The sequence below is a fragment of the Harpegnathos saltator genome, unplaced genomic scaffold (assembly GCF_003227715.2).
Source record: "Harpegnathos saltator strain DR-91 unplaced genomic scaffold, Hsal_v8.6 scaffold10, whole genome shotgun sequence".
NCBI lineage: Eukaryota > Metazoa > Arthropoda > Insecta > Hymenoptera > Formicidae > Harpegnathos > Harpegnathos saltator.
The window spans coordinates 13643-36793 of NW_020229873.1; the positions used below are offsets into that span (position 1 = coordinate 13643).

Sequence of the window (23151 nt, forward strand, 5' to 3'; positions counted from 1 at the left end):
ATGAGAAAGATTTTTCAAATATACGGTTGCCATTGTAGCTCGTGCCAAAATGAAGGCAGTGAAGCCAAATTTGGAGATATAATGACTGTATAAAAAAAAAAGTATTGAAAATGAAACTTTTTCTCAACTTGTAATCATGTTTAAAAAAATGAATAAAGTAAAATATAACTGTGTGTTCGAAGTAGGAGCGAAAACTACATGTCTACTATATATTGTGTAAAAATTTCAAGTTATTCGGTAGTTTTTGCGTTAATCGTGTCGACAGTTTAAGAAAATACTATTTCCAGGTAAACGCATTTAAACGTTTTATGTGTACCATTACCATATAGATAGTAACAAATTTATTTTATACTTTGAACATTAATGAACACACTGTGAAGATGTCAAGTCCGTTGATCCTAGCGTTTCTGTTAAAAAAAAATGTATAAAAATAGTCTTGAAAACGGCTTGCTCCGCATGTAACTCCCCCCCTTGATCGCAGCCGAAGGATCGGGATATCAACGATTGATATCCGAGCTTCGGAAAATCGTCGCTATTTGTTCCACGGAGAGCCAATGAAACGAGATCGCGTCGCGGTCGCGTTAAACTTACCTTGCTAATCGTCAGTTGTCCTCTCGCGAGATCGGCGGGTCAATCGGCAAGCGATAAACACCGCTCGCCCTCGCTCGATCCGCAACTTTCGGCCGGAGGAAATCGCGGTTGCCGTGAATAATCGGACGGGATCGTGCGTTAGAATCGGCCGAGTGACTGATCGCCATCGGTAGAACCAGTTTCGTCGCCGTCGTCGTCGGGATACTCCCCCGGGCTTCTCGCATAACGCGTCGGTTTCACATAACCTGACGTAAACGACGCGCCGCGCTCGCGCGATCCGGAAGGGCTGCAATTTCGATTCCAATTAGCGTTGCACCGCGCGAGGCGCGTAATTCATGCTCCAACGTAATTAACTCCGACCGTAACGAGTAGCGCGCTGGCCGCCGTTGATTTCGCGCTCACGGACGCCGATCATCGGCCGATCATCGTCGCGAACATTAACAAGAGTGACTGGGAAATTTCTCGTCTCGCTGACAGCCGCGCTTCCATTTGTTATTGCCCTCCCCTGTTCTTCTTCTCTCTCCTCCCTCTCTCTCTCTCTCTCTCTCTCTCTCTCTCTTTGTCTGCCTTTGAGCTCAAACCGACGATGATTACACACAACTCGGTCATTCCGTCTCGTCACAGGCGGCGACGCGAAATCGTCGGAAAATCGCGACGCGAGGATGTCATTTGCCATTTCGTGCAGACATTTTTCCCAACGTTTTAAGACTGGCGTGGAAATAAGCGAGGTTCTTTCGTCGAACATGAGATGAGAATATTTGAATAGCACGGGGAGAGCGTTGTTTTACTCAGGACGACAAACTCGCGTCGCATTGCGTCGAACGTTGGCCCGCGCAATTCGACGGTAATTAGGCTCGTCAGGCGACACGACGAAATTAACTCGAAGCTGTGGTTAATTTTCGTGATCCGGACGAACATCAATTGACCTCGTTCTTTATACTTGGCGCAACGGGAGAGCCGAGGGGGAAGCGTGACGAAGTTTTCTAACGCTTTCCTGTGATGATCTCCTGACAACTTTTTCTCCGTCGAGCGAATTGTCGCGTCGACGGATGCACGATTCTTCATCGCCCCTAAGATAAATGTCCCACTAACTGGGACGTTTAAGCATAGGTCGTCACAGAAAGTACAATATATAATATAATATTAAGAATAGTTTTGATATAAATATTTGCATTTATTCGAAAACTTAAGATTCCCTTAAGTAGAGAAAAATGATTTAAACCAATGTATATATCTATTATTGATTTATATATCTTTATTAATGTCTATATCTATTATTGATTATTATCGATATAAATGATTTAATCGAATGTATATATTATTAATGAAATATTTATACAAGTAATGAAACGCATTAATATACCAGTGACCGGACAGTCGAAATAGCTTATGGTCCAATGTTCGGATATAATTTGTTCGGAGAAAATTAGTATGTGCTAAACGGGAAATAATATAAATATAGATGCTATCTCTTGTTGAATTTATTAACGGTTGACCATTATTTTGCCAAACAAGTAGGTGCATACTTATTTAATTAATTTTTATTTTAATACAAAAGTATCAAATTGGGTATGTTTTTTTCCAACTAATCGTCAAATATCGGAATTTTTTTTTGTTCTTTACAATAATATTTTCATTCATTATTGTTAAAATAAATAGTAAATATTTTTTTTCAAAGTGGTCGGATACGGGACGTGTCTGGCCATTGGGACGTTTACCTTACTTGTCTGTTGAGAAGATGATCAATTTAAATGGAAATTCGAAGAAACGGGAGAACGTTTCGCGACCTTGTTGTGATCTTCACGGGCAAATCAGATTAGACAACATGACGCACTGGCGGGAAATCCGCGATTGCTTCCTTCCCTCCGCTCGCGAATCCTACGTAATTCGATTTGCCGTTGAGGACGATCGGACGTGCTGGTCTAATACCACGCGGCTTCTCTCCGCCGCGTGCCTTCGTCGTCTTCTCGTGTCGGTATGCAACGTTGCGCCGACAGAAAGAACGAGAGGGCGGCAGGGGAAGGGAGATGCGTCCGTGACTCGTATAGTATTCCGTTGTGCATCGCGATGACGAAATCCTCGAGAGCTGCGATTTGAATCTGCGCATTTCTCTCTCTCTCTCTCTCTCTCTCTCTCTCTCTCTCTCTCTCTCTCTCTCTCTCTCTCTCTCTCTCTCTCTCTCTCTCTCTCTCTCTCCTTGCCTCCCTGTCTCTCCCCGTCTGCTCCGTCTCTCCTCGTCTCTCCCCGTCTCTCCCTATCTCTTCTCCCGTTTCTCCCTACGTGGCACGTAACATGCTGCGTAATGACAAATAATTCGCTCTCTTCGACATTCTTCGATCTCCTCCTGTCTCTTTCCCTTTTTTCCTCCTTTTTGCTGCGCCGCCAAGAGAAAGCGTCATGCGATACGCGCAGAGAGGAAAGATCGCGGAAAGATCGGTCCGATCGATGCGATAATTGTCACGCACGCGCGCGCAAACGTACCCGAGGGGAGGGCCTATCGCGGAAAACGAGAGTATCGCTGGCCGCAACTTGGAATTCTGAGAAACGCGCGTGAGACTTTTTACTCTTCGCGGAGATCTACGCGCGTAATCTCGCGCAGCTCGCTCGTTTCCCGGTGTGTTTATCACGAGTATCACGCGCCGATTATCGATCACACTTCATCAACGCACCAAGTATACGAAGTTGCAAGGCGAGTCGTCGGACGAGAAATCGTCCGGCTTGCAGCTCGCCTCTCCTCTCGCGCGTTGTCCTTTTTTCCGGACTAACCCCCCGCGCGCGAGCCCGGCCTTTTGTATTTTATCGCTTAGAAAGTCGGCTGTGTGCTCGACGCGCAGAGCACGCATTTATTATTCGTCCGACCCCCCGCCACCCCCCGACCTATTCGCCGGTTCTCTCGAAATCAATCAGGGGGAAACGGGCACACGCGAGGAGAGCGGGGGGGGGGTCGTCGGGACGCGATCAACGCGGGTAATGTCATCGGCAGTTTCGTATTCCGCGACAGTAACCGGCTGTGTGTGTCAGCAATGCGTGTCGAATCAGACGATGCACTGAATAAGCAAAGCGGAGCACGCGTGTACGTGTGTGTGTGTGTGCGTGCGTGCGTGCGTATGAGGGAGCCGCGTGAGATTCATTCATTCGTCTCTGGGTGTGTCTTCCTCTCTCCTAGCACACTACCCTCGGGCCATCTTCATACGCTGAGACTTTATCTCTCTTGTTCGTTATCTTCTCTTCTCCGGCAACCGGCCATTCTCGATATTTCGCGGATATATTTTATGCGCTCTAATATGATCGATTGATGTTTCGCAAGTCGTCGCGGTTATACACTCGTTTGAATGAATATTTCCCCCTTTGCCCTCGAGAGGCGACTCTCTCAGTTTTTATGTTAGCTGTAAGAAGTTCGTCAAATATTGGCAAACTCTCGTCGAGAGTCGCCTCTCGAGAGTGCGAAGGTTGCAAATTCTGGCCCTTTGCGCTCGACGACTTTTCGCTGGAGCGGACTAGCAACTCTCGACGATTTTGCGAATATTTGACGAACTTCTCACGTAAAACCCACTGGCGGCTGAGAGAGTCGCCTCTCGAGGGGTTAAAAACACACGGGGCTGTGCCGAGAGACCGCGATTGATTGAGCGACGAAGACACATCGGCCTGATGAGTACCAGCGAGCTCTTCGATATCTCGTACGTTTCCTTAAGCGTCTGCAATTTCTCCGTCACGTCGCGCGCCTGCATCGTCTGGAAAATCAAGCCGAGGGAGACTCCGCGCCGTTCCCCGGGATTACCGACCCCGACGAGAGGGCGAGTATCGTCGAGTATCAAGTAAAAGCGGCTCTTTACGGATATAACGTTACGATTAAAGCGTACATGTGTTCCCGCACCGGGTCCTCCGCTCCCGTACACACACACACACAGACACACACACACGCACGCACGCACGCACGCACGGGCATATGTACCCTCGCGTATGCACGTCGCGAATTAAGCGCTCTACCGGATAGCGAAAGAGAACACGTGTGAGTTCCGCTTACTCGTCTTTTTTCCGCTGCGTCTCTGCTTACCACTTCAGTATTCGGCGTTTTGCTGCTCGCGCGACAAATCGCGCGACGTCGCCACATTCGCCGAGAAAACGACGAATCAAGTTGTACTTTTTTTTTTTTTCTTTTTCCGTCAAATTTCGCACCTGATGTACTAAATCAGGTTTTAACTCACTTGCGTCACGGACTCTTGCGTTTCGCGCTATTCGCGAGCTGCTCAAATATCGAGCTGCTTCTGTAAAATTCTCGTCGCAACGTGACTCGTTAGATAGATTCACAACAGTTGCAAGAGAAATCGTTCGACCGCGACGTTGAAGTCTGAACGTGTTATCTCGGCTGGAATCTTCCAGTCGCATCGCTTCGCACGTTTGAACTCACCGCGCTTCAATTAGATCCGACTTAATGAAATCTCATTTGGCTAAAATTTAATCCATTTAAATGACGGCGTGTTTGAATTTAAGGAAATTAACGAGAGACGAAGAGCTCGCCGATCAAATTCGCTCACCAGGCCGATCTTTGTCGCTTGATCAATCGCAGTCCCAGCAGCCCCGCATGCCTCATCTTTTTAAATTTAATTTGATATTCCCGAGCTCGCCGAAGGCGGCTCCTCGAGCCGCCGTCTTATCGCCGAGTGCTTTCGAACTTGCCTCGTTTAGTCGCGCGCTATATTTATACGCCAAATAACGGTGGCGTGACGAGACCGCGACGGGATACGCCTTTCTTCTAAATTTTCATAAAATCCCGCGAGGCTGATGTCACCCGCGAGAGTGACTCACTTCTCGACGGCGACGGCGATCTTTTCTATTAGAGGACGTCGCTCGCTCATCCGCGTCTTCCACGGCGAGATGATCCGCGTGCGCGTCTCGAGACCTGATGTCTTTTTCGGCCCGCGGAAAGAAGACGCGAGCCTGTGTGTGTGTGTGTGTGTGTGTGTGTATGTCCGTCGTTGGAATTTTTACTACATTTTTACTACGCGTTCGCGATGAATATACATGAGTGGTGACACCTCGCCGACTTTTTCCAAAATATTTTTTTCTACAAATTTCGCAATATCTGCGAATATAATATTCTTATCAGTCTCAAGCATCAGAAGACCAAATACCATCTTTTCTCTGTCACGAGCGCGTTCCGTCACTTCGCACTCCGCGAGGTATCGCATCTCCGCGCGGCGCGGCGCGGCGGGCGCCGATGAAAAAGAGAAACACGCCCGACGGATCAGCCGGCGACGAGCGGAGCAACGCGTAAGGATGGAACAATGTGAAAGAGAAAAAAGAGGGAATAACGAGCGGACGCGTTCGGGAGTCGTTCGCCCCGACGACGCGCGCGGATGGAACAGGAAATGCCGCCGCCGCCGCCGCCGCCGCCGCCTGTCACGTCGCGCTTTTAGCTTCGAACGATTTAACAGCTAGTCGTACAGGGGTGCGCAGCCTAGCGTGGCCTGTCTGCACGGCTACGGCGAACCGACCTTGTCCCACAATGCACCCACCTCTGAACCCCATCGCCGGCCCCGGCTGCGGGCGTGTAGAGTTTTATGAGTCCGTCCCCGCGCGCGCGCGCGCGCTCTCTCTCTCTCTCCCTCTCTCTCTCTCTCGATGGGTGCAACGCAGAATCGACGCAGGCGACGCTGAAGCCCCGTCCTGGGCGCGCGCGGTTGAGCGTTAAGTGTGCCGTTTTAATTTCAAGTTCCGTTTTCCTCGCGGCAGCGTGCAGCGTCACGCCGCGCCGGCTTGGGAATCGGACGGACACCGCGGAGGGGAAGACGCGGTCGTTAGGACGGGGACTTCCCGCGGGACATTCCTACAAGTCCCTCCGGCCGTCCTCAGGTGTGCCGAGAAGCGAGCTTCTGAATTGTCGATAACGGACGATCGCGATAACAAGGATACGGACGATAACAAGTTTACGATAACGATTACGAGAGACACTTTTCACTTACCGAGCTCGTTTCGTTTCCGGCTCCTCTTCGATCGCACGAACTGGGACATTCTTCTCGCGCATTCAACAAGAAGACGATAAAGAGAACATTCAGCTCGCGGTAACTAAACTTCCCTCGTCCCGAGGGCCGGACAAAAACTCGCTCGGGAGAGCAAAACATTTCTCGACTGGAAGTTTCCGTTCGGTCAGCTATCCCTCCGCTCGTCCCGAGTAGCTTTTCGACGCAGGTAAAAGAGACAAATATTTTTCTATCGAGACGTCTTTTCTTTCTTTTTTTTTTTTTTTTTTTTTTTTTCTTTATCGCGCTAAGGCGGGGAGATACCGTTTCTCGTCGCCGAGCTTTCGTCCAGCCGCTGATCCCGTTACGCGCGCCGGGAGATTTCTCAGCCGCGCATATTTAGCGCTCGAAAACGACGTATCTGTGGAGAAGACGGACGCTCGCTCGCGGACGTCGAGCCGACGGATCCACGATCGAAGGCGAATCGTCATCGGGGCTGGGGGTGTCCGATTATCACCTCCGTGTCGCGTAACGCCGCGCGAATTATGCGAATTGCCATCGAGGTGAGTCGGCATGAGCGAAGTATGCATGCCGAGTTCCCAGCGCGCGATATCGAAAGCGAGTGCGCATAAATTATTTTTACGAGGCTCGCATTATTGCATGGGAACGAGAGGAGACGGAGAGAGACACACGGAGATAAAGCGATAAAGGGAGGGAGAGTCATTCTTCCCAAAGTGTCGCGTACCGCTCGTTTATTAAGCGCGAGAGGCGCGATGTTCTCTGACCGCGCGAAAATCAGATCGCGCGGTAATAACGTGTCGCGGTCGGCTTACGGAAGGAACGAACTTTGACGTTCTGTTCTTTGCGAACATGCGCGAGGCGCGTTTGTTTTTCGTTTCTTTTTTTTTCGCCGGTCTTCGCGAGAATTTCCAGAATGCGGATGGGAGTACGGCTTCGCGCCTCTCCGCGGTCGTGCGACGGCCGCGGGGAACAGGCAAACTCTCGAAGCCATTGGAGACTCCAGCGCAGTAACGGAATTCAATCAGAGACCCGCCCTGAGAAACCTCTCACCCGGCGAGCGTAACATCGCGCGCGCAATCGCGGCCGCGAGGAAAAACGCGCTGCGGTTCTCCGGGCGTGATTTTTCCCCTTGGCGTTATGTCGTCATTTCTCTCGCTCTCGTTGGCCGCGAGGAACGTTGCTGACAAAGTGTAAGGATTCAAAGGCAAGTGCGAATCGCTGAAGCATGCGGCTCGACTCGCTCGTTTTGCACTCTGCCGCCCGACGCCGACTCAGCTTTCGACCGGTCGGAATGGATTTCCAAAGCCGAAGAGTCACTCGAAATTAACAGCCAAAGTCCGAGCTAAACCCCGATCTGTACTCCGTGTGAAAAAATTAAGAAGTTAAGAAAGTCAAGTAATATAAATTTTTCTACTAAAAGAGCCTCTCTCTCTCTTTCTCTCTTTCTCTCTTTCGCGAGTCGCAGGAGACGTTCGAGTCGGCCGCCGATCGCGACAAATTTCGTTGGAAATTGGCCGACACAAAAATCCGTAAAGTACGAGTAACCGGATGTTTAACCATAGGTCGTAAAAAAATACAATATATATTAAGATTAGTTTTGATATAAATATTTGCATTTATTCGAAAACTTAAGATTCCGTTAAATAGAAAAAGGTAATTTAAACCAATGTATATCCAACCGCAATTAGAAAATGAGCATGTGCTAACGGGAAATAATATAAACATAGATGCTATCTCTTATTGAATTGATTAACGATTGACCATTATTTTGTCAGACCATAGATGTGTACTTGATTAATTTTGATTTTAACACAAAAGTATCAAATTGGGTATATTTCTTCCCAACTAATCGTCAGATATTGGAGTTTTTCTTCTTTTTTTTACAATAATTATTACTTTCATTCATTATTGTTAAAATAAATGGTAAATATTTTTTTTTTTTTTTTTTTTTTCAAAGTAGTCGTCTGGAACTACTTTTTATTTTTCTTTTTCAAAGTGGGTCGTCAAAGTTATACTGGAACGTTTACCTTACAAGACAAGGAGGATTCGCGAAGAAGAGATCCGTGGACGCGAATTGGCCAACACTGGCACATTCTCCGTTGGGGGACGTTCACTGCCTCCATTCCGCGTTCGTTCATAGAGCGCGCGTTTATCTTATCGCGGCCGAAGGGTGTCGTAAACTGTTTAACGTTCAATCGCGCTATCACGAGCACGATGTAGCGATCCTCACTAATCGTAATCTATCGCCACGCTCTCGTCGTCTGGCCGCCGCTACTCCAGGTGCAACAGATGTTATCCGCTCCGGTGCATCTCTCGCACCCACGTAGCCGTGCTGTCCGATGAATAATCAGAGACGTGTGTCGTTACGAAATGAGTATTGCAATCCCGAGGGAGCGACTGAGCGCCGCTTATCGCGCGTATACGAGCGAGACGAGCGTGTTACATTGTCTCGCTAATTGGCCGATTGCGAACCATTCGCGCGTCTGCGAAGTAGCTAATGCGCGCGCGCGACGGCGATAGCAATTAGTGGCACGGTGAAATGACTGAATGAAGATTTATCGTCGCTATCATCGTGATGTGTGCGAGTGAAGAGCATTCTTATGGGTCCAGGAAGAACGCGCGGAATCAACATTGCCTGTGATAGCAGCTCGCTGCTGTTTTATTTTCATTTATTTTTTTTCTTACTATTATCCTTGCGTTGCTTTGTTGTTTTATTAATATTCATCGCGCGCTGGGCGCTCGGGAATTCCCATATTCTCGGGACGAGACGTTTCATTTTGTACTTCTCTCGTTTATCCGTTGCGTATGAAACACCCACGTTTTCCGCCCGAGATACACATCGAACACGTGAAATAAAATTCAGCCATGAGAAATATCGTTACGGCCGCCGCGGTGGAGGTAAACCGAGAGCGTTTATTAAGAGATTAGTCATCGCGATACACGCGCGCGCGCGCGACTGCGAGCGCGCGTGTCTGCGCAGTTAAATGATTCGGTGAATCATTCTCAACTACGCACGCGACTTTGCGCGTATGTCGCGTGTAACCCACAAAAGTCGACTTTCCGGGAAAGGAAGACAAAATGCGTGTAATTCGATTTTTTACGTCATACTTACTCGTCACCGTGCAATTCTTCTAGCTGAGAGCCATTTTACTCGTCGAATGCCGATTATCGAGCAACGCTCGATAGTTTGTCAATTCCTTTCATTTATTACGCATTCAAGAGGGCGCTCCCTATATTTGAACATTTCACCGACGAAATGCTGATTTTTTCGCGAGATTCGCGAGCGCTTTTATGAAACGATCAAAAGAGCGTGAAATGTGAACATAAATTGGAACGCTGCTCGATATTCATCGCGTGCTTATGTTTTCCTATGCGGCGAAATAAAGCAGCGCACTGTTATGTGCGATCAACAATGTATGTGTGTACAAAAAAGTTGGCGTAATCGTCAGGTCAGTACTCATCTGAAACGACACGCTTTTTCATGGTCGCCTCTATGTTATCGATATTTTCCAAGCTCGTTATGCGCCTTGATATTTCCTCATTTATCCGTCGTATTCCTTAAGCAGGATCTCGTTCTTTCTTGCACGGACGATATCGCAGCCGCGACAGCCGGTTGCTCACAAGTAAACCTCGGGGAACGTCAGATGTCGATTTGTTTCCAATTTCTTATAGTTATTTTTAATGTAAAAATATAAAGAAATCTGTTCATCATTTTTAGCTGAAATTAATTTTTTCAATTTTTTCGATATTTCTGAAGTTTATTGTTCATTCTTTTTTGTTCATTTCTTGTTCGTTTTTTATCAGATTTTGACGTTAAAATGAGCTTGTTTGCTGGATAGTGAACCGAAAGATTATCCAACGTCGAATGTAGCGTAAAACTGTGAAGACTTTGTCGACAATGACGTCAGCCATATTAGATCCGTCATTGTGAATTTTACAAAATGGTTCTGATTCATAATCGGCGACGTGTGTGTGCAAGTTTCAACAAATTAGATATATATATTTTTAAGAAATATTGTTTTAAATATATATATATATATATATATATAAAATAGTGTACTTGTGCAAAATTTGAAAAATTTCGAAAAAATTGGAAAAATTAATTTAAGCTAAAATTGACCACAGATTTCTTCATACTTTGGCATAAAAATTAACTATAAAAAATTGGAAACAAATCGGCGTCTGACGTTCCCCGAGGTTTACTTGTCAGGTGTTCAGAAGGTGGCGTTCCGCGCTGGTTTCTTCGGATTCTCCCTCGCCAGGCGGTGTTACCCCGCGGCGGGCAGGCACTTCTCAGGAAGCGACAGACTTCTTGTCCCTTATCGCGCCTTATCAATCCACCATTGTGCATTCTCGGCCGCGCTCCCTTGTTGCAACGAGCGCGCAAGTGCGCGCAAGTCCCCGAGCGCCAGCGGTGAGGAAGAGCGCGCATTGTCTCCCGATTTTCTTTGTCCGCCGGCGATTTTCCCCCTCGCCACCTCCTCCTCCTCCTCCTCCCTCATCCACGTCCGCGTATTTTCTTCGTTGAATTCGAGGGACTCGAGGTAAGGTGCACGCGCACGACAGAGCGCGGCCGGTCGGCGAGGTAATTTTTCCTCTGCCGTCGGGCTTGCAACAATGACTATCGCGTGATCCCTCGTTTCGTCCGGACAAAAAGGCTCACGCAGCCGCGCGCGCGCGCCCGACTCTATTATTCGTACACATGGCTACGCGCACACGGCGTAACATTACGTAATAACCGCGCGCCGCACAATTACCGGGCGAGAAGACACGCGTGTGCACGCGCGCGCCCGACACCGTATATGGGAAACGAAGTCGTGACACAAATCTCGATTACGACCGTGTACGCCCGTGTATTTAAATGCCACTTTGCTTCGGAAGGCCCGGCAACACTCCCCGCTTTTGCTCCCCGTCATCTTCGTATCGTCAAGGCGATCGTGTAAGTTCTGTTTTTCTGGGAGCGGGAACGCGAAGAGAGTCAACGGTTCCACGTGAAAAGTTCTGCGCGTCTTTTCTTCCTTCTCTCTCTCTCTCTCTCTCTTCTCTGTTTTTTTTCTCCTTTCTTCTTTTATTTTTCTCTTGTTTTACGGGATATTAATTTATTTTCCTTCCATTTTGTCTTTCTCTCTTTTCTTTTTCTTTTCTTTCCTTTTTTTTTTTTTAGTTGCACGCCGCGCCGCTGATTCATTACTCGTTGATTTTTCGAAGCGCAAGCGACGAGCTCGCGAAAACTGCCGCAGCGGCAGCTTAGCGTCTCCCGACAAGAATTTGTGTAATTAGAAAACGGCAGTACGGCAGTGAGCTCGTACCGAATGCGAAGGCTATTATGCCGGCCGCCGCGCCCACGCGAAAGAATCGCACCGACGTTCATGCGACTTTTTCGCAGCGAGTAAACAATTTCGTATGAAAAGCCGCGCGTTTCCAGCGTTATTCGCCGAGTTATCTGCGCACTGCGGTCGTGCAATTCGCACGGGACTGCTCACTTTTCCGCCTCCGCAGGAAAAAGTCACACGACCGTTAGCAGGTGCGCGCGCGCGACGCTTTCGCGGCATTGAAAACGACCGACGCGCGCACCTCTCGCCTTTGCAGCCTCGCGCTCCGACTAGGGATGCAACGATTTCTCGAAATACCGGTAACGATATTATCGTCATTCAGGACAATATCGATGACGACAATATCGATAATTTTGAAAAATCTCGATATTTATATAAAAAGATGTATATACATCACAGGGGTACGCATGTAAAGGGTATGCACGAAAAATTTGAAAAGATCTTTTCAAAATTTTTATCTTCATATAATTTATTGTCGTATTCTTGTTAGAAAATATACAATGAACCGCAGTCATTTGCCGGAGATCACCACATACACGGAGCAGGAGATCTATTAAATTTTAATCAACTAGATATCGGACAATTGCATAATATTATATTCTAGTGAATTCATTCATTTTTGTAATTTTCATGTCGGTCGTAGAACCGTGATAGGCCCGCAGAGCTGTAACTGAAAAATACGAAAATCAGTAAAATTCATATCGATATGTCGGTTTTATCGGAGACAAAAAGATATCGATAAATATTGGATATTTGTCTCTCGATATATCGACATTTCGATATTATCGATTTATCGTTGCATCCCTAGGTCCGACAGGACTCGCTCTTGGATCACGACAACAAGCGCGGGGAGGGTTCTGTTCTTTCCTACCCCAGAGATACAAAGTTTAAACAGACCGTCACCACCCCTTCCCCGCCGCCCACTCGCCCCGTCGAGCGCCCGCTCGAGCCGGGATTTGTCGTACGGTTTACTTTTACCGGCGAAACTGCGCATTCTCGCCGCGTGTCACTCTCGCGGTGCATACGGTGCATGCAGTGCTCGGTGCGTGTAATTATATGCGCTCGCGCGGCGATTTCTACTTCTCGATAAGTAGGTACCGGACTCGAAGCGGCGTGTTGCAGGCCGCGCGATTAAGCCCCGCCGAGGCAGCCTCTCTCGCCGGCCGGAAGGTTTCTATCGAATTTCACTCGCCCGGTCGATTAATAATTTCCCTATTCTAATTTCCCGCCCCCCCCGTCGCTCTTTCTCCCGGCACAATATCGCGCGCGACGCCAGAAGGCGCCGCTCGCTCGCCGGGCGAATTATCGCCGCTTAAAAGAGCTCGTTTAAGAGCGCTTAACTCGCAGGCCGAGGCGGCCTGAACGCGTGAGTCGCGCACCTCGCAGCCGCTAATTAACAAGTTCGCCTAATTGATCGCGCGTCTCGGACGCTCCGCGCGTAAGAAATCACGCGGTTAGCAAACGACGGCGGGAACTCGCGCCGAGTCGGAGACGCTTCTAAAGAGACATATTTCCGTTCGCGCTGGATCGCGTTTTACAAATGAGTGAGCACGTTTGCGTGTTTCACGGAGCAAGTAAACGCATAACGTTGGAAACGTCGCGTCCAGCGTTTCTGCCGCGTCGCGAACGCACGCGACGCGTTATCGCGATTATCAGCATGTCACATCATTGTATCAATTCGCGATTACCGCACGCATCCGGCGGCGAAATTTCGGCGACCGCAGAGGCAGGGAACGCTGCTGTGATATTCGCGAGTGATACGCTGAGAGAAATGATCTTGTAGTCGTAGCGCAAATTATCTGGGTGCAAGAAATTAGCTGGAATAGCTAAAATGGCTAGCAAGCACTACGATATTGCATATCTTTTGTATATAAATGACAGAGATAGAATTTATGACTGATTGTTTGTCGAATTTAGCAAGAATACCTCTTTGTCCAGTCAAATTATTATTATTATTATTTTTATTTATTATTATTTTTCTTACTTATTATTATTATTTTCATTTAATCCAGTGATTCATATTTAGCTAACGAGGCCTAAATTTTCCTGCAGATATCGCTAGAATGTTGTAAATTCTGTTCTTACCGCAGACAATTTTCTAGCAGATACAAAAATCAGCGAAAAATCTTGGCCGTAACGTTTCGAATTCTAGCTGGACCAGCGAAACATTGTTTTCAGCGCATTCAGAATTGTGCGCGCATGCCGAGCGAGAATTGACCTCTGCGCACGGAAGAAAATATTCTTTTGTGCAACCGAGCGAGTCGCGGACGACAATCCGTGGTGACGATGTCCTCGATAGGATTATTTCTGTCATCGTGACCGAAAACGCTCGTCTTCAACATTCGGCTGCTTTAAAATTCCGTCGAGATAACTAGAACAATATTGACCGAGCAACAGAGAGTGACGCATGCCTCTTTACGGCCCCGAACCGAGATTCCTTGGCTCCTTATTCTTCCCAGGCAATGCATTCAAATTCAGTTACATGAATGGAATTGCTTCTCTGCGCGCGCAGCCGGTCTTTCAGGATCTCTTCTTCTCTCAAGAGCCACGATGGTTTCTCGAACATTTCTAATTAAGAAATTAGTTTGCAGATTTCCTAGAGGTCTGACATTAGCATCAGAATCGCTTTCGTCGCGGGGCTTGGCTGCGTATGTAAATTAGCTGCTGAAGACGGAAATGAGAAGTGTCAGTCGATATATTTGTCATAATTAATTATCGCATAATAATCAATCAAATTGCGAATTATCGCTAATCGAGAGACCTTATTCGATGAAACGACGAGACGACCCTGATGGTCGGTAGATGAATCGAAGGAAAGACGTAGCTCCTGCCGGGACTAATCCTCAGGAAGAGAGAGAAAGAAGCGGAGGAGACGGGGAGAGACAGGGGGAGAGAGAGAGGGGGGAGAGAGAGAGAGGGAGAGAGAGAGAAACTCTCGATGATTTCCAGCGAGTCCATCCGCGGATCATTATTCGCGCGCGCATATATTGCGAATCGAGTATAATCGAATTCGCGGTAAGACGATAATTCCTACCGCGCAATAGATAACGCCGCTGTAGGCAAAGTGACGATGACAGGAAGAATGCAAATATCGTTATCAGACGCGTATGAGGCGCATCGCTCGATTCTCCTCGTTCGTGCGCATGCAGGTGTGTGTGTGTGTGTGTGACACTGTGCGTACACGACGGCGCTGGAAACCCGATCTTTCTGGAACTTCCAAGTCGCGGTCTTCTCCGCATCCTCGCGGAGAGCACGAGTCCCTCCTCTGCCCTCACCGCTGTTCCGCGAGCGTTGCAATCGACGTACAAAGGATGTTCACGATAACGAGCGACGTCGTTGACCGCTTGTCGTTCGCTCTCGCGTCATTCAGCGAACTTTCATGCCGCGAAGAGAGAGAGAGAGAGGAGAGAGAGGAGAGAGAGAGAGAGAGAGAGAAAGAGAGAGAAGGTCGCCCGCGAGGGAAATCCGTCGTAAAATAACAGGAGCGACGGGCGGGATATTTTCGCGACGGAGAAACCAACGCGAAATTGAGACTCACCTGGGATACCGGGTGTCGCTTGGAAACGGGAAACGCGACGTTGAAGTCTCAACCGTGCGCTCTTGGTCGCGACGCGAACGGCGCGTCTCTTGCGTATGCTCTCTGTACGCGAATAATTGGTTTCCTCTGATTACAGACACATACCAAAAGCCAAAGCCACCACGATGGCGGAGACACCGGAGCTGAAGCGCATCGCTGAGAACACGAAGATCCAGAGTAACGTGAAGTACCACGCCGAGTTCGAGAAGGCGAAGGGGAAGTTTACGCAGGTCGCGGACGATCCGGAGACCCTCAGAATCAAGCAGAATAGCAAGATCATCTCGAACGTCGCTTATCACGGCGAGCTCCAGAAGAAGGCGATCATGGAGCAGAAGAGGACGATGACCGGGGAAAATGGCGAGCAGATAGGTGAGCGATGCATTTTCCACTCGTTTCTAATGTCCGTCCAATGTCCCTTTCGTTCTTGACGCGATGGATGGATTTGCGATTTGTGAAGCAAAACGAATTAATTTTTTCGAGAACTCTCAAACGCGTGAGAGATGTGTGACGATCTCGCCAACAGTTTTAATTTATATTTTTAATTAAAGAATGGTTTAATTACCACAGAGATCTCAGATAAGTATTAAAATTATTTGCAACGAAGGACATAAAAATTATACATATTGAGTGATTTTGTTCAGTGAGAAAGAAACGTCTCGTTGGGTATCAGCAGCCGCTAATAAGTTAATTAAGAGGAAAAACGGACGGTGATACTTAACGAGAGTTTGATCGAGTCACAGAAAATGCTATATTTCCTTTCAATTGGCGCTTTCCAAGTCGGAAGCACACACGACACCTTCGTCCGTCAGAAGAGGAATTTGCTTTCCCCAAAATGCAGCGTATTTCCTTGATGTGCTTTTCTCATTCAGTCACTAATCAACCGTTCCGGTATCGAGTCACATACTGATGTGGTCACACCCGACAATTCGCGTCACACATCGTGATCTAATCACATTCAACTATGAATCATACATTTTTTACGTACATATGCACTCGTACAGTAACGATTACTAATTGACACTCTAATATCTATGAGTCGCACATCGAGTTTTATCTAAAATCAGGAGAATATTAACCCTTTGCACTCGGAGCCATCTCGCGGCTTACTTGCCGATAACTCGGCGGCACCTTTTTAGGAAAATGTGCAAACAGGAATCGCGTCATATTAAATAGTTGTAATTTTGAAACCAAATAATTTACTGCAATGATATTTGGTTTTTTTACATGAATCTTTAGACACTGAGGAAGATATTTATGACAAAAAATCGAAATTTCATGTCTTACATTTGTGTCTAACGTGTGCGGAAACGTCATAAACAGTCACTGATATGCATTGCAGCTTCGCTTTGCCGTTGCTCTGTAAACCAAATAAATGGGTCAGAAATTTCTAACTGTAAATTACGAAATCGCACAAAATGAAATTTATTAAAAGAATATATACTTTTCCAATTTCACTTTTCTGACTGACTAGTGCAGGCATACGATCTGTGCCGCTCGATACTTCAATACGATCTGCTTTCAGCTTCGAAAGTCTCTTTCTCTTAAACTACAGTCTAAGGCTTGCTTGTTTATTTTCCCAAATGGCGCCATATCATGTGGCATATCACCAAGAAAACATGTATTTTTGACAAATTTACGCTCGCATAAGTCTACCCTGTATAATCACTGATGAAGTCTTTAAGGGGAGTCTTGAAAGGGGACATCCGAGTGCAAAGGATTAAAGCCTCGTGTCGCTACTCAATCGGTTCGCTTCCAAAGGCCGAAAGCGCAAAGCCGGAACGAAGGATCGATGCGTTTCGATTCTTCATCATCGCACATTCCTCAGCCCCGCGTGCCGTGATTTACTTGTGACGGGCCGATGAGCGGCGGGGTCGCTTGTCTCGTTGAACCATATCGCTAGCTTCTTGTGCATTGTTGATATAGAGTACGTAGAGTACACAGACGGCACTATCGCCCCTGCGTCGAGTATAAACGCCAATCCGCCGCCTGCAAGGACGGCGAATTCGCCGGTACAGAGGACACCAGGTAGGATCGCCGATTACGATCCGCTTAGCGAGGCGAGGCCGAGCCCGTATTCCGCAAGGCAAGCCGCCACCACTGTCATTTATACGAGCGACAAGGGACCAGGTGTGTTTACCTTCGCGCGAGCGTGCAATCGCCGCTCTCGCGCCCTCGCTTCTTTTTCACCGCATGATTCCGACGCCGCACATTGTGTGTATATATCGCCGTGTCTCTCTCGTCGTAACAAGCATAATAATTCTGTTATTCTTTGGGGGCGCAACACAACACAACTAACACAACCACTCTCCTCAGTATCTTCTAACAGTATTTTCTCTCCTTCTCGCGAAAAAAATAATTTTTTTTTTCTTTTCATAATAATTGCATGGAGATGACGCTTCTTTGCGGTGCGATGATATAACGGCTCTTTGCCGATCTCTAGCGGTCTTTTCTAACAATTTCTTCAGGATAATGTCAAATTGTTATCGGGTTTTTTCTTTTTCTTCTAACATTAATCTTTAGGACGACGCAAGAAAGGGATTATAAGTTTAATAATAATCAGAGTTAGGTATAAAAATGTAGAGTACGTGACAAATCGCAAGTAAACAATTTTCTTTTTCTCTCTCTGAATACCAGGTTGCAAATTCTCGTCTTGTGTAAACTTCTGAGTACAAAACAGCCGGTATTTTCTTATAAAAGACTTCCAAATTATCTCGCATGAATTTAACATCCGCAGATTTTTACTTTGATAAATTAATTTAATTTTCACTTTTTAACGTAGCCTAAGTTCATTTTGATCGTGCAGTCGCGTCAAAAGTGTCCGGAATCGGCGGCCACAGTTCAGCAGCCCGTCGTGTTAATTAAGACGTATTCGGGCGACTTGCGTGATTCAGTTACGCATACGGGACACGCAACATTGTTCCCTTGCTGCGCGCGCGCTGTAATTCAATTTTAACGTGATCGACGACGTAATTGGTAGTCGAAGTTAATCTCGGATATATCTCCGCGCTCGTGCGCGCGCCGGTAATAATGTATCCGGTTGCGTTAGATTAGCAATTGAGATTCGTGAAAGATCCGAACACGGAGGGCCGGAACGGGAGGAGGAGGAGGAGGAGGAGGAGGAGGAGGAGGAGGAGGAGGAGGAGGAGGAGGAGGAGGAGGAGGAGGAGGAGGAGGATGCAGGATCACGATGATTTCCCATTGTGACGCTTTCTCCCCCTATCCTCTCTCCCTCCTTCTACCGGCCGCATTCTACGATTTATAGAGGGATGGTCGCGCGTGTGGGATGGCCGTTCTATGCGCGCACTTAGATCGGCAGATACCGAGATAGTAATTGGATTACTGCTTATGGTAGACTACGCCTGGGCCGTCGCTATTGTGACGCCGGGGTTATTACGCTCTCGGATCGCGATGTCGCCTGCCGATGCCGCTTCATCAGCACCTTTAAGTCGCGCGGCCGGGCTGCGCGCTCTATCTATCGCTGTCCTTCTCCTCGTGGTCTCTCCTTTTGTCTCAGGATCGCGCACGCGATCCCATTGTCGGCGCCGTCGTCATCTAGCCGCGCGCGATTCATCAACGCGGACGGAATCATTCGCTCGCCTTGAAGCTGAATAGAATAGAAAGCGCCGCGATCGTCTTCGTCTAGCGTACCCTGCGCGCCGCTTTGCGTGTTTCTCTGCCTTAACCTGATCGCCTGATCGCCGAAGCTTCCGAACAACAAGCCCGTTCCGTTCGCGTTGCAGAGGACGACGATTCTTGCGCAATCCTGCGTACTACGTTGCGTATTAACTTGAGTGCACGTTGCAGTGACGAATCCACCGACACGGAAAATCGGCTCGGTCGCCGACATCGACCCGGTGAACGAGTACTACGGATCGCTGACGCCAGCTACGAACAATAATCACGTCTCTCAGCATCAACCGCCGCCGCCACCGCCTTCCAACGTTGGGGTAATTATCTGTCACATTATGTGTCGCTCATTGTGACTTGTTACGATTCACAGGGCAGTCGGGGACTTGCAAGAATCATTTTTTATGACCCATCTAGAGACGACAAAGGATAATGGCGCGATTATAAATAAAGGACAAGAATAAATTTGAATATTTCACGCACGACTAAAAGAAGAGGATAATCCGAGTTGCGAGATTTTTCTGCACGAAAACGCTTTTTCCTCTTTCTTCATATTTCTTCTGCTCGCAAAAGCTTCCGTCGTGTCGTGTATGAGACTCTTCTTCTTCTTCTTCTTTTTTTTTTTTTTTGTAGCTTTTCCTCTTATTTTATCTTCATTTCTTTATTCGATAAAATTTCGCTTCTCTCTTTTCTTCTCTGTCGAAAGGATCGCGATTCATTTTCGATTAGATAAGTAAGTAAATAAATAAAAATATGGCAAAGTTCGAGGCGTATTTTAATTGTATAATTTTGCATTTCTCGCAGCGGGTATACAGAGCGATATACGATTACGAGGCGCAAGACCTGGACGAGGTGAGCTTCTACGACGGCGACCTGATCGTCAACTGCACAGCCATCGACGAGGGCTGGATGACCGGGTTGGTGCAGCGCACGGGACGGCAGGGCATGCTACCCGCTAATTACGTCGAGCCGGCGCAGATTTGAACATCTTCCACGTCGAGCTTCCGCTAAATCGTCGCCGCCACCACTTGGCTCGGGGCGCTCTCGCCGAAGGGAGAGCCGGCGTTAAACGAGATGCGCGATACAATACTCGAGATAGGGCTTCTAATACTTGACTCTTGTTACTTGCGAGGTTACTCGTGCGATCGAAACGACGAGTTGTGTCGTCGTCTGTGCAATTGATCCTTCCCAAAAATCGGTAGAATGACATTCGGCACTTTCACCCAAATTCGACCGTGAAGTTTGTTTGGACAAACTTGAGCTTTCGAAGTACGATGAGTGGAATGAAGAAAAACGCCAGAGTTGCCGTTTTTCTTACGAACGAACCTCTCGAGAAGGGGGATTTCACGCGCGCGCGAGTACTCTCGCAATTGATTTCCAAAATGACAATATACGTATAGTTTTATATACAAACAAACAAACACACACACACACATACACACACACATCATACAAACACTTATACATTAGAATTCCATGGTGGGACCAAACTCCATACAACTGCGATAAATTGTGCCGAGTATAGAGCAAAAAAGAAAACAAACTGGCTGACGGCTTGTGGAGTGAGTTCACGAGTGCCGAGAAACGTGCAACGATCAGGGAGAATCGGCTGGAGAGAAAGCACGCGTCGTTCTCTCGCGACGCACACTTGTTGTACAAAGAGTATCACTTGTTTTCTCTTCTTCGTTATTATTCGACGTTATCGGAAATCGCGCGATCGTCATTCCTTCGTCTCGATGTTTTCCTCCTCGAAGCTTACAATCGTGAGTTTACGTGAGATGCGAGTTAGAAGAGTCACTTGACGGAAGGCGTCAAGTCGCTCGAATGATTGGAACCACCGTTTCGTCACGCTCGTATTTGTTAATCATTTATTCTCTTTACTGGTGTGTGAGAATTTTACGTTACCTGTTGTCCGATTGCAAAACTCTAACGCGTCAGTCAGATTTTCAGTATATTCCTGATCGTTTTGCATTTGTAGCCGCTGCGTTCTTCGTTGTCTGTTCCGTTTCTTCTCGTGTTTATCTTCCTCCAGCCTTCCTTCCTTTCTTCGAGGATGTTCACAGAGTAGCTACCTTAGCCGTGATAATATCCGATCTATGTCTATATCTAACGAAACGTAGGAACAAATTTTCCTTTTGGCATTTCCCAACCGAAACGAAAGGAAACGGCGTAAAAAGTGTGCCTTACGTATACAGGCTGTTGATTTTAATAGCGATATATAAAGTCTTTTTTCATCTTCTTAACTATAACATAAAGATAAATGCATGAGACCGCACCGCGTCGGGATAAGCGTAACCGAGGGAGCAAGAGCAAATATTTATCGTACGGAGAATACGTTCAGAAGCGCATTTTTACTCGCCCTTTACACGAATAATCTTGAAGACGAAATCGATCGGGATAACACAGGGACCACGCAAGTGCCTTGCCTTCTCCTCTTCTTCCTTTAACTACGGAGCGCGAAAGTGATCGTTAAGTATTCGTAAATTCAACCAGTCGTCGTCCGTGTCCGCTTAAACGACAATTAACCGACATTTATCGCATAGCTTTTAAGTTTCCTTGTTTTCCTCTTGTATCTCGTACGGTCCACCTTGTAAGCTTCGCAACTTGTTCTCTGAAATTGCATTTACGTAATATTTATTAAGTCTAAGTTCCGGCGTATCTGAGGTTACCGAGCGACTCGAGGATCTTTTTTAAAATCGCTGCGCCGAAGTGAAGATTGAACTGTTTTATGCCAGCGCCGCGTCGCGTCGTTCAACGCGCGCGCGAGCACGCGCGACGACGCCGACTGCACGGCTCGTCGCTCTTTTAATCTTTTCTTTCCCTTTTACATTAATAATTAAACTCCCGAGGGTGTGATAGTCGATTTTAAATTGACGCGGTGTGGAACACCGTGGAGACGTGTCGCGTCGCCGTCACGAGATGCTTCCTGGCAGTGTCTTTCCTCTACATCTTTTATCTTTCAACGAACATTATTGTGTCTCCAAATCGGTAATCGTTCACGCTTGATATCGAAGTGGTTCCTCAGAGACGAAACATCGTATTTACCTGAACAGAGACACGGATGTCATTATATGCGCGCCGTCGTGGACGAAGCGCGTCGCGCGATGCACAGGACGGCGAGACGTGTGTGTAAAGCTGTCGTGTAGTAAGTAGAACTCACGTCCGTCGCACGCGCGCGTCGTCTCCGTTGGCTCTCGTTTATATATATATATATATATATATATATATATATATATGTACGAGCGAAGAGAGAGAGAGAGAGAGAGAGAATCGATATTTTTTTGGAAACACGTTACAACTCAGCACTCCTGTAATTATTAGATCGCTGACGAGAAAGGATTTATACGGCAGACTTTTCACTGCGAACATACAGAAGTATATGTTAGCGTTGTGTTTAGACAGATAATATTCTATTATAATATCGAATCGTAAATAATGAAACATGTGTATGTTATGTAAACCTTGAGTCTGTGCCTCGTTATTTATTTATCGCCGAACGCAATCCCCTCCGTCGACGAGACCTCCTCGCTCGAGGAAGTCTATCAGTGCGAACAAAACTAGAGCGGTCTCGTTCCCTTTTCACACATCTCACCTTGTTATCTCAGGAACGCGAGTGTTCGCAAGGACGCACGTTTCATGCGCGTGAAATATGCGAGACATCGCGGCGATGACGCGATCACGCGTCGGACGGTATTCGTCGAAGTCGCTGGAATGTTTGCGCCGCGCTGAAATTCCGACGCCGACGTCGGTCGCTATTCGGCGTGTTATCGCAAAGCAATGAACAATCCGCCGCTCGATCGGTTTTCATTACGACGAATTAATATCGGCTGGCGACTCGGGAATAAGACATCCGGTGTATGCAGAGATATAAAATATGCAATATTTATTGAGAAAGTAATATAAATACAGTAAAATAATAATTATCACATAAGATAGTCAAGATCGCTGCATCGAGTGCGTGTTTGAAAGTCTCTGAGCTTGGTCCATCTCGTGATTGAGTTACCTCGTCTTTATCATCGTCAATCATCCACCGTCACCGTTA

The 23151-nt window shown here is 47.2% G+C and overlaps 1 protein-coding gene across 1 annotated transcript in view; it reads left to right on the forward strand.

Annotated features, from left to right (window-relative positions):
* The window catches only part of LOC105182922 (LIM and SH3 domain protein Lasp), a 35533-nt gene extending 12958 nt beyond the window's left edge, over nucleotides 1-22575 (forward strand). Inside the window, exons 3-6 of the mRNA XM_025308218.1 lie at nucleotides 15580-15851; nucleotides 17406-17609; nucleotides 19287-19429; nucleotides 19914-22575. Coding sequence (XP_025164003.1) covers nucleotides 15580-15851; nucleotides 17406-17609; nucleotides 19287-19429; nucleotides 19914-20093 — 799 coding nt within the window. The 3' untranslated portion in view covers nucleotides 20094-22575. The remainder of the gene's footprint in view (nucleotides 1-15579; nucleotides 15852-17405; nucleotides 17610-19286; nucleotides 19430-19913) is intronic.
* The last annotated feature ends 576 nt before the right edge of the window (nucleotides 22576-23151 follow it).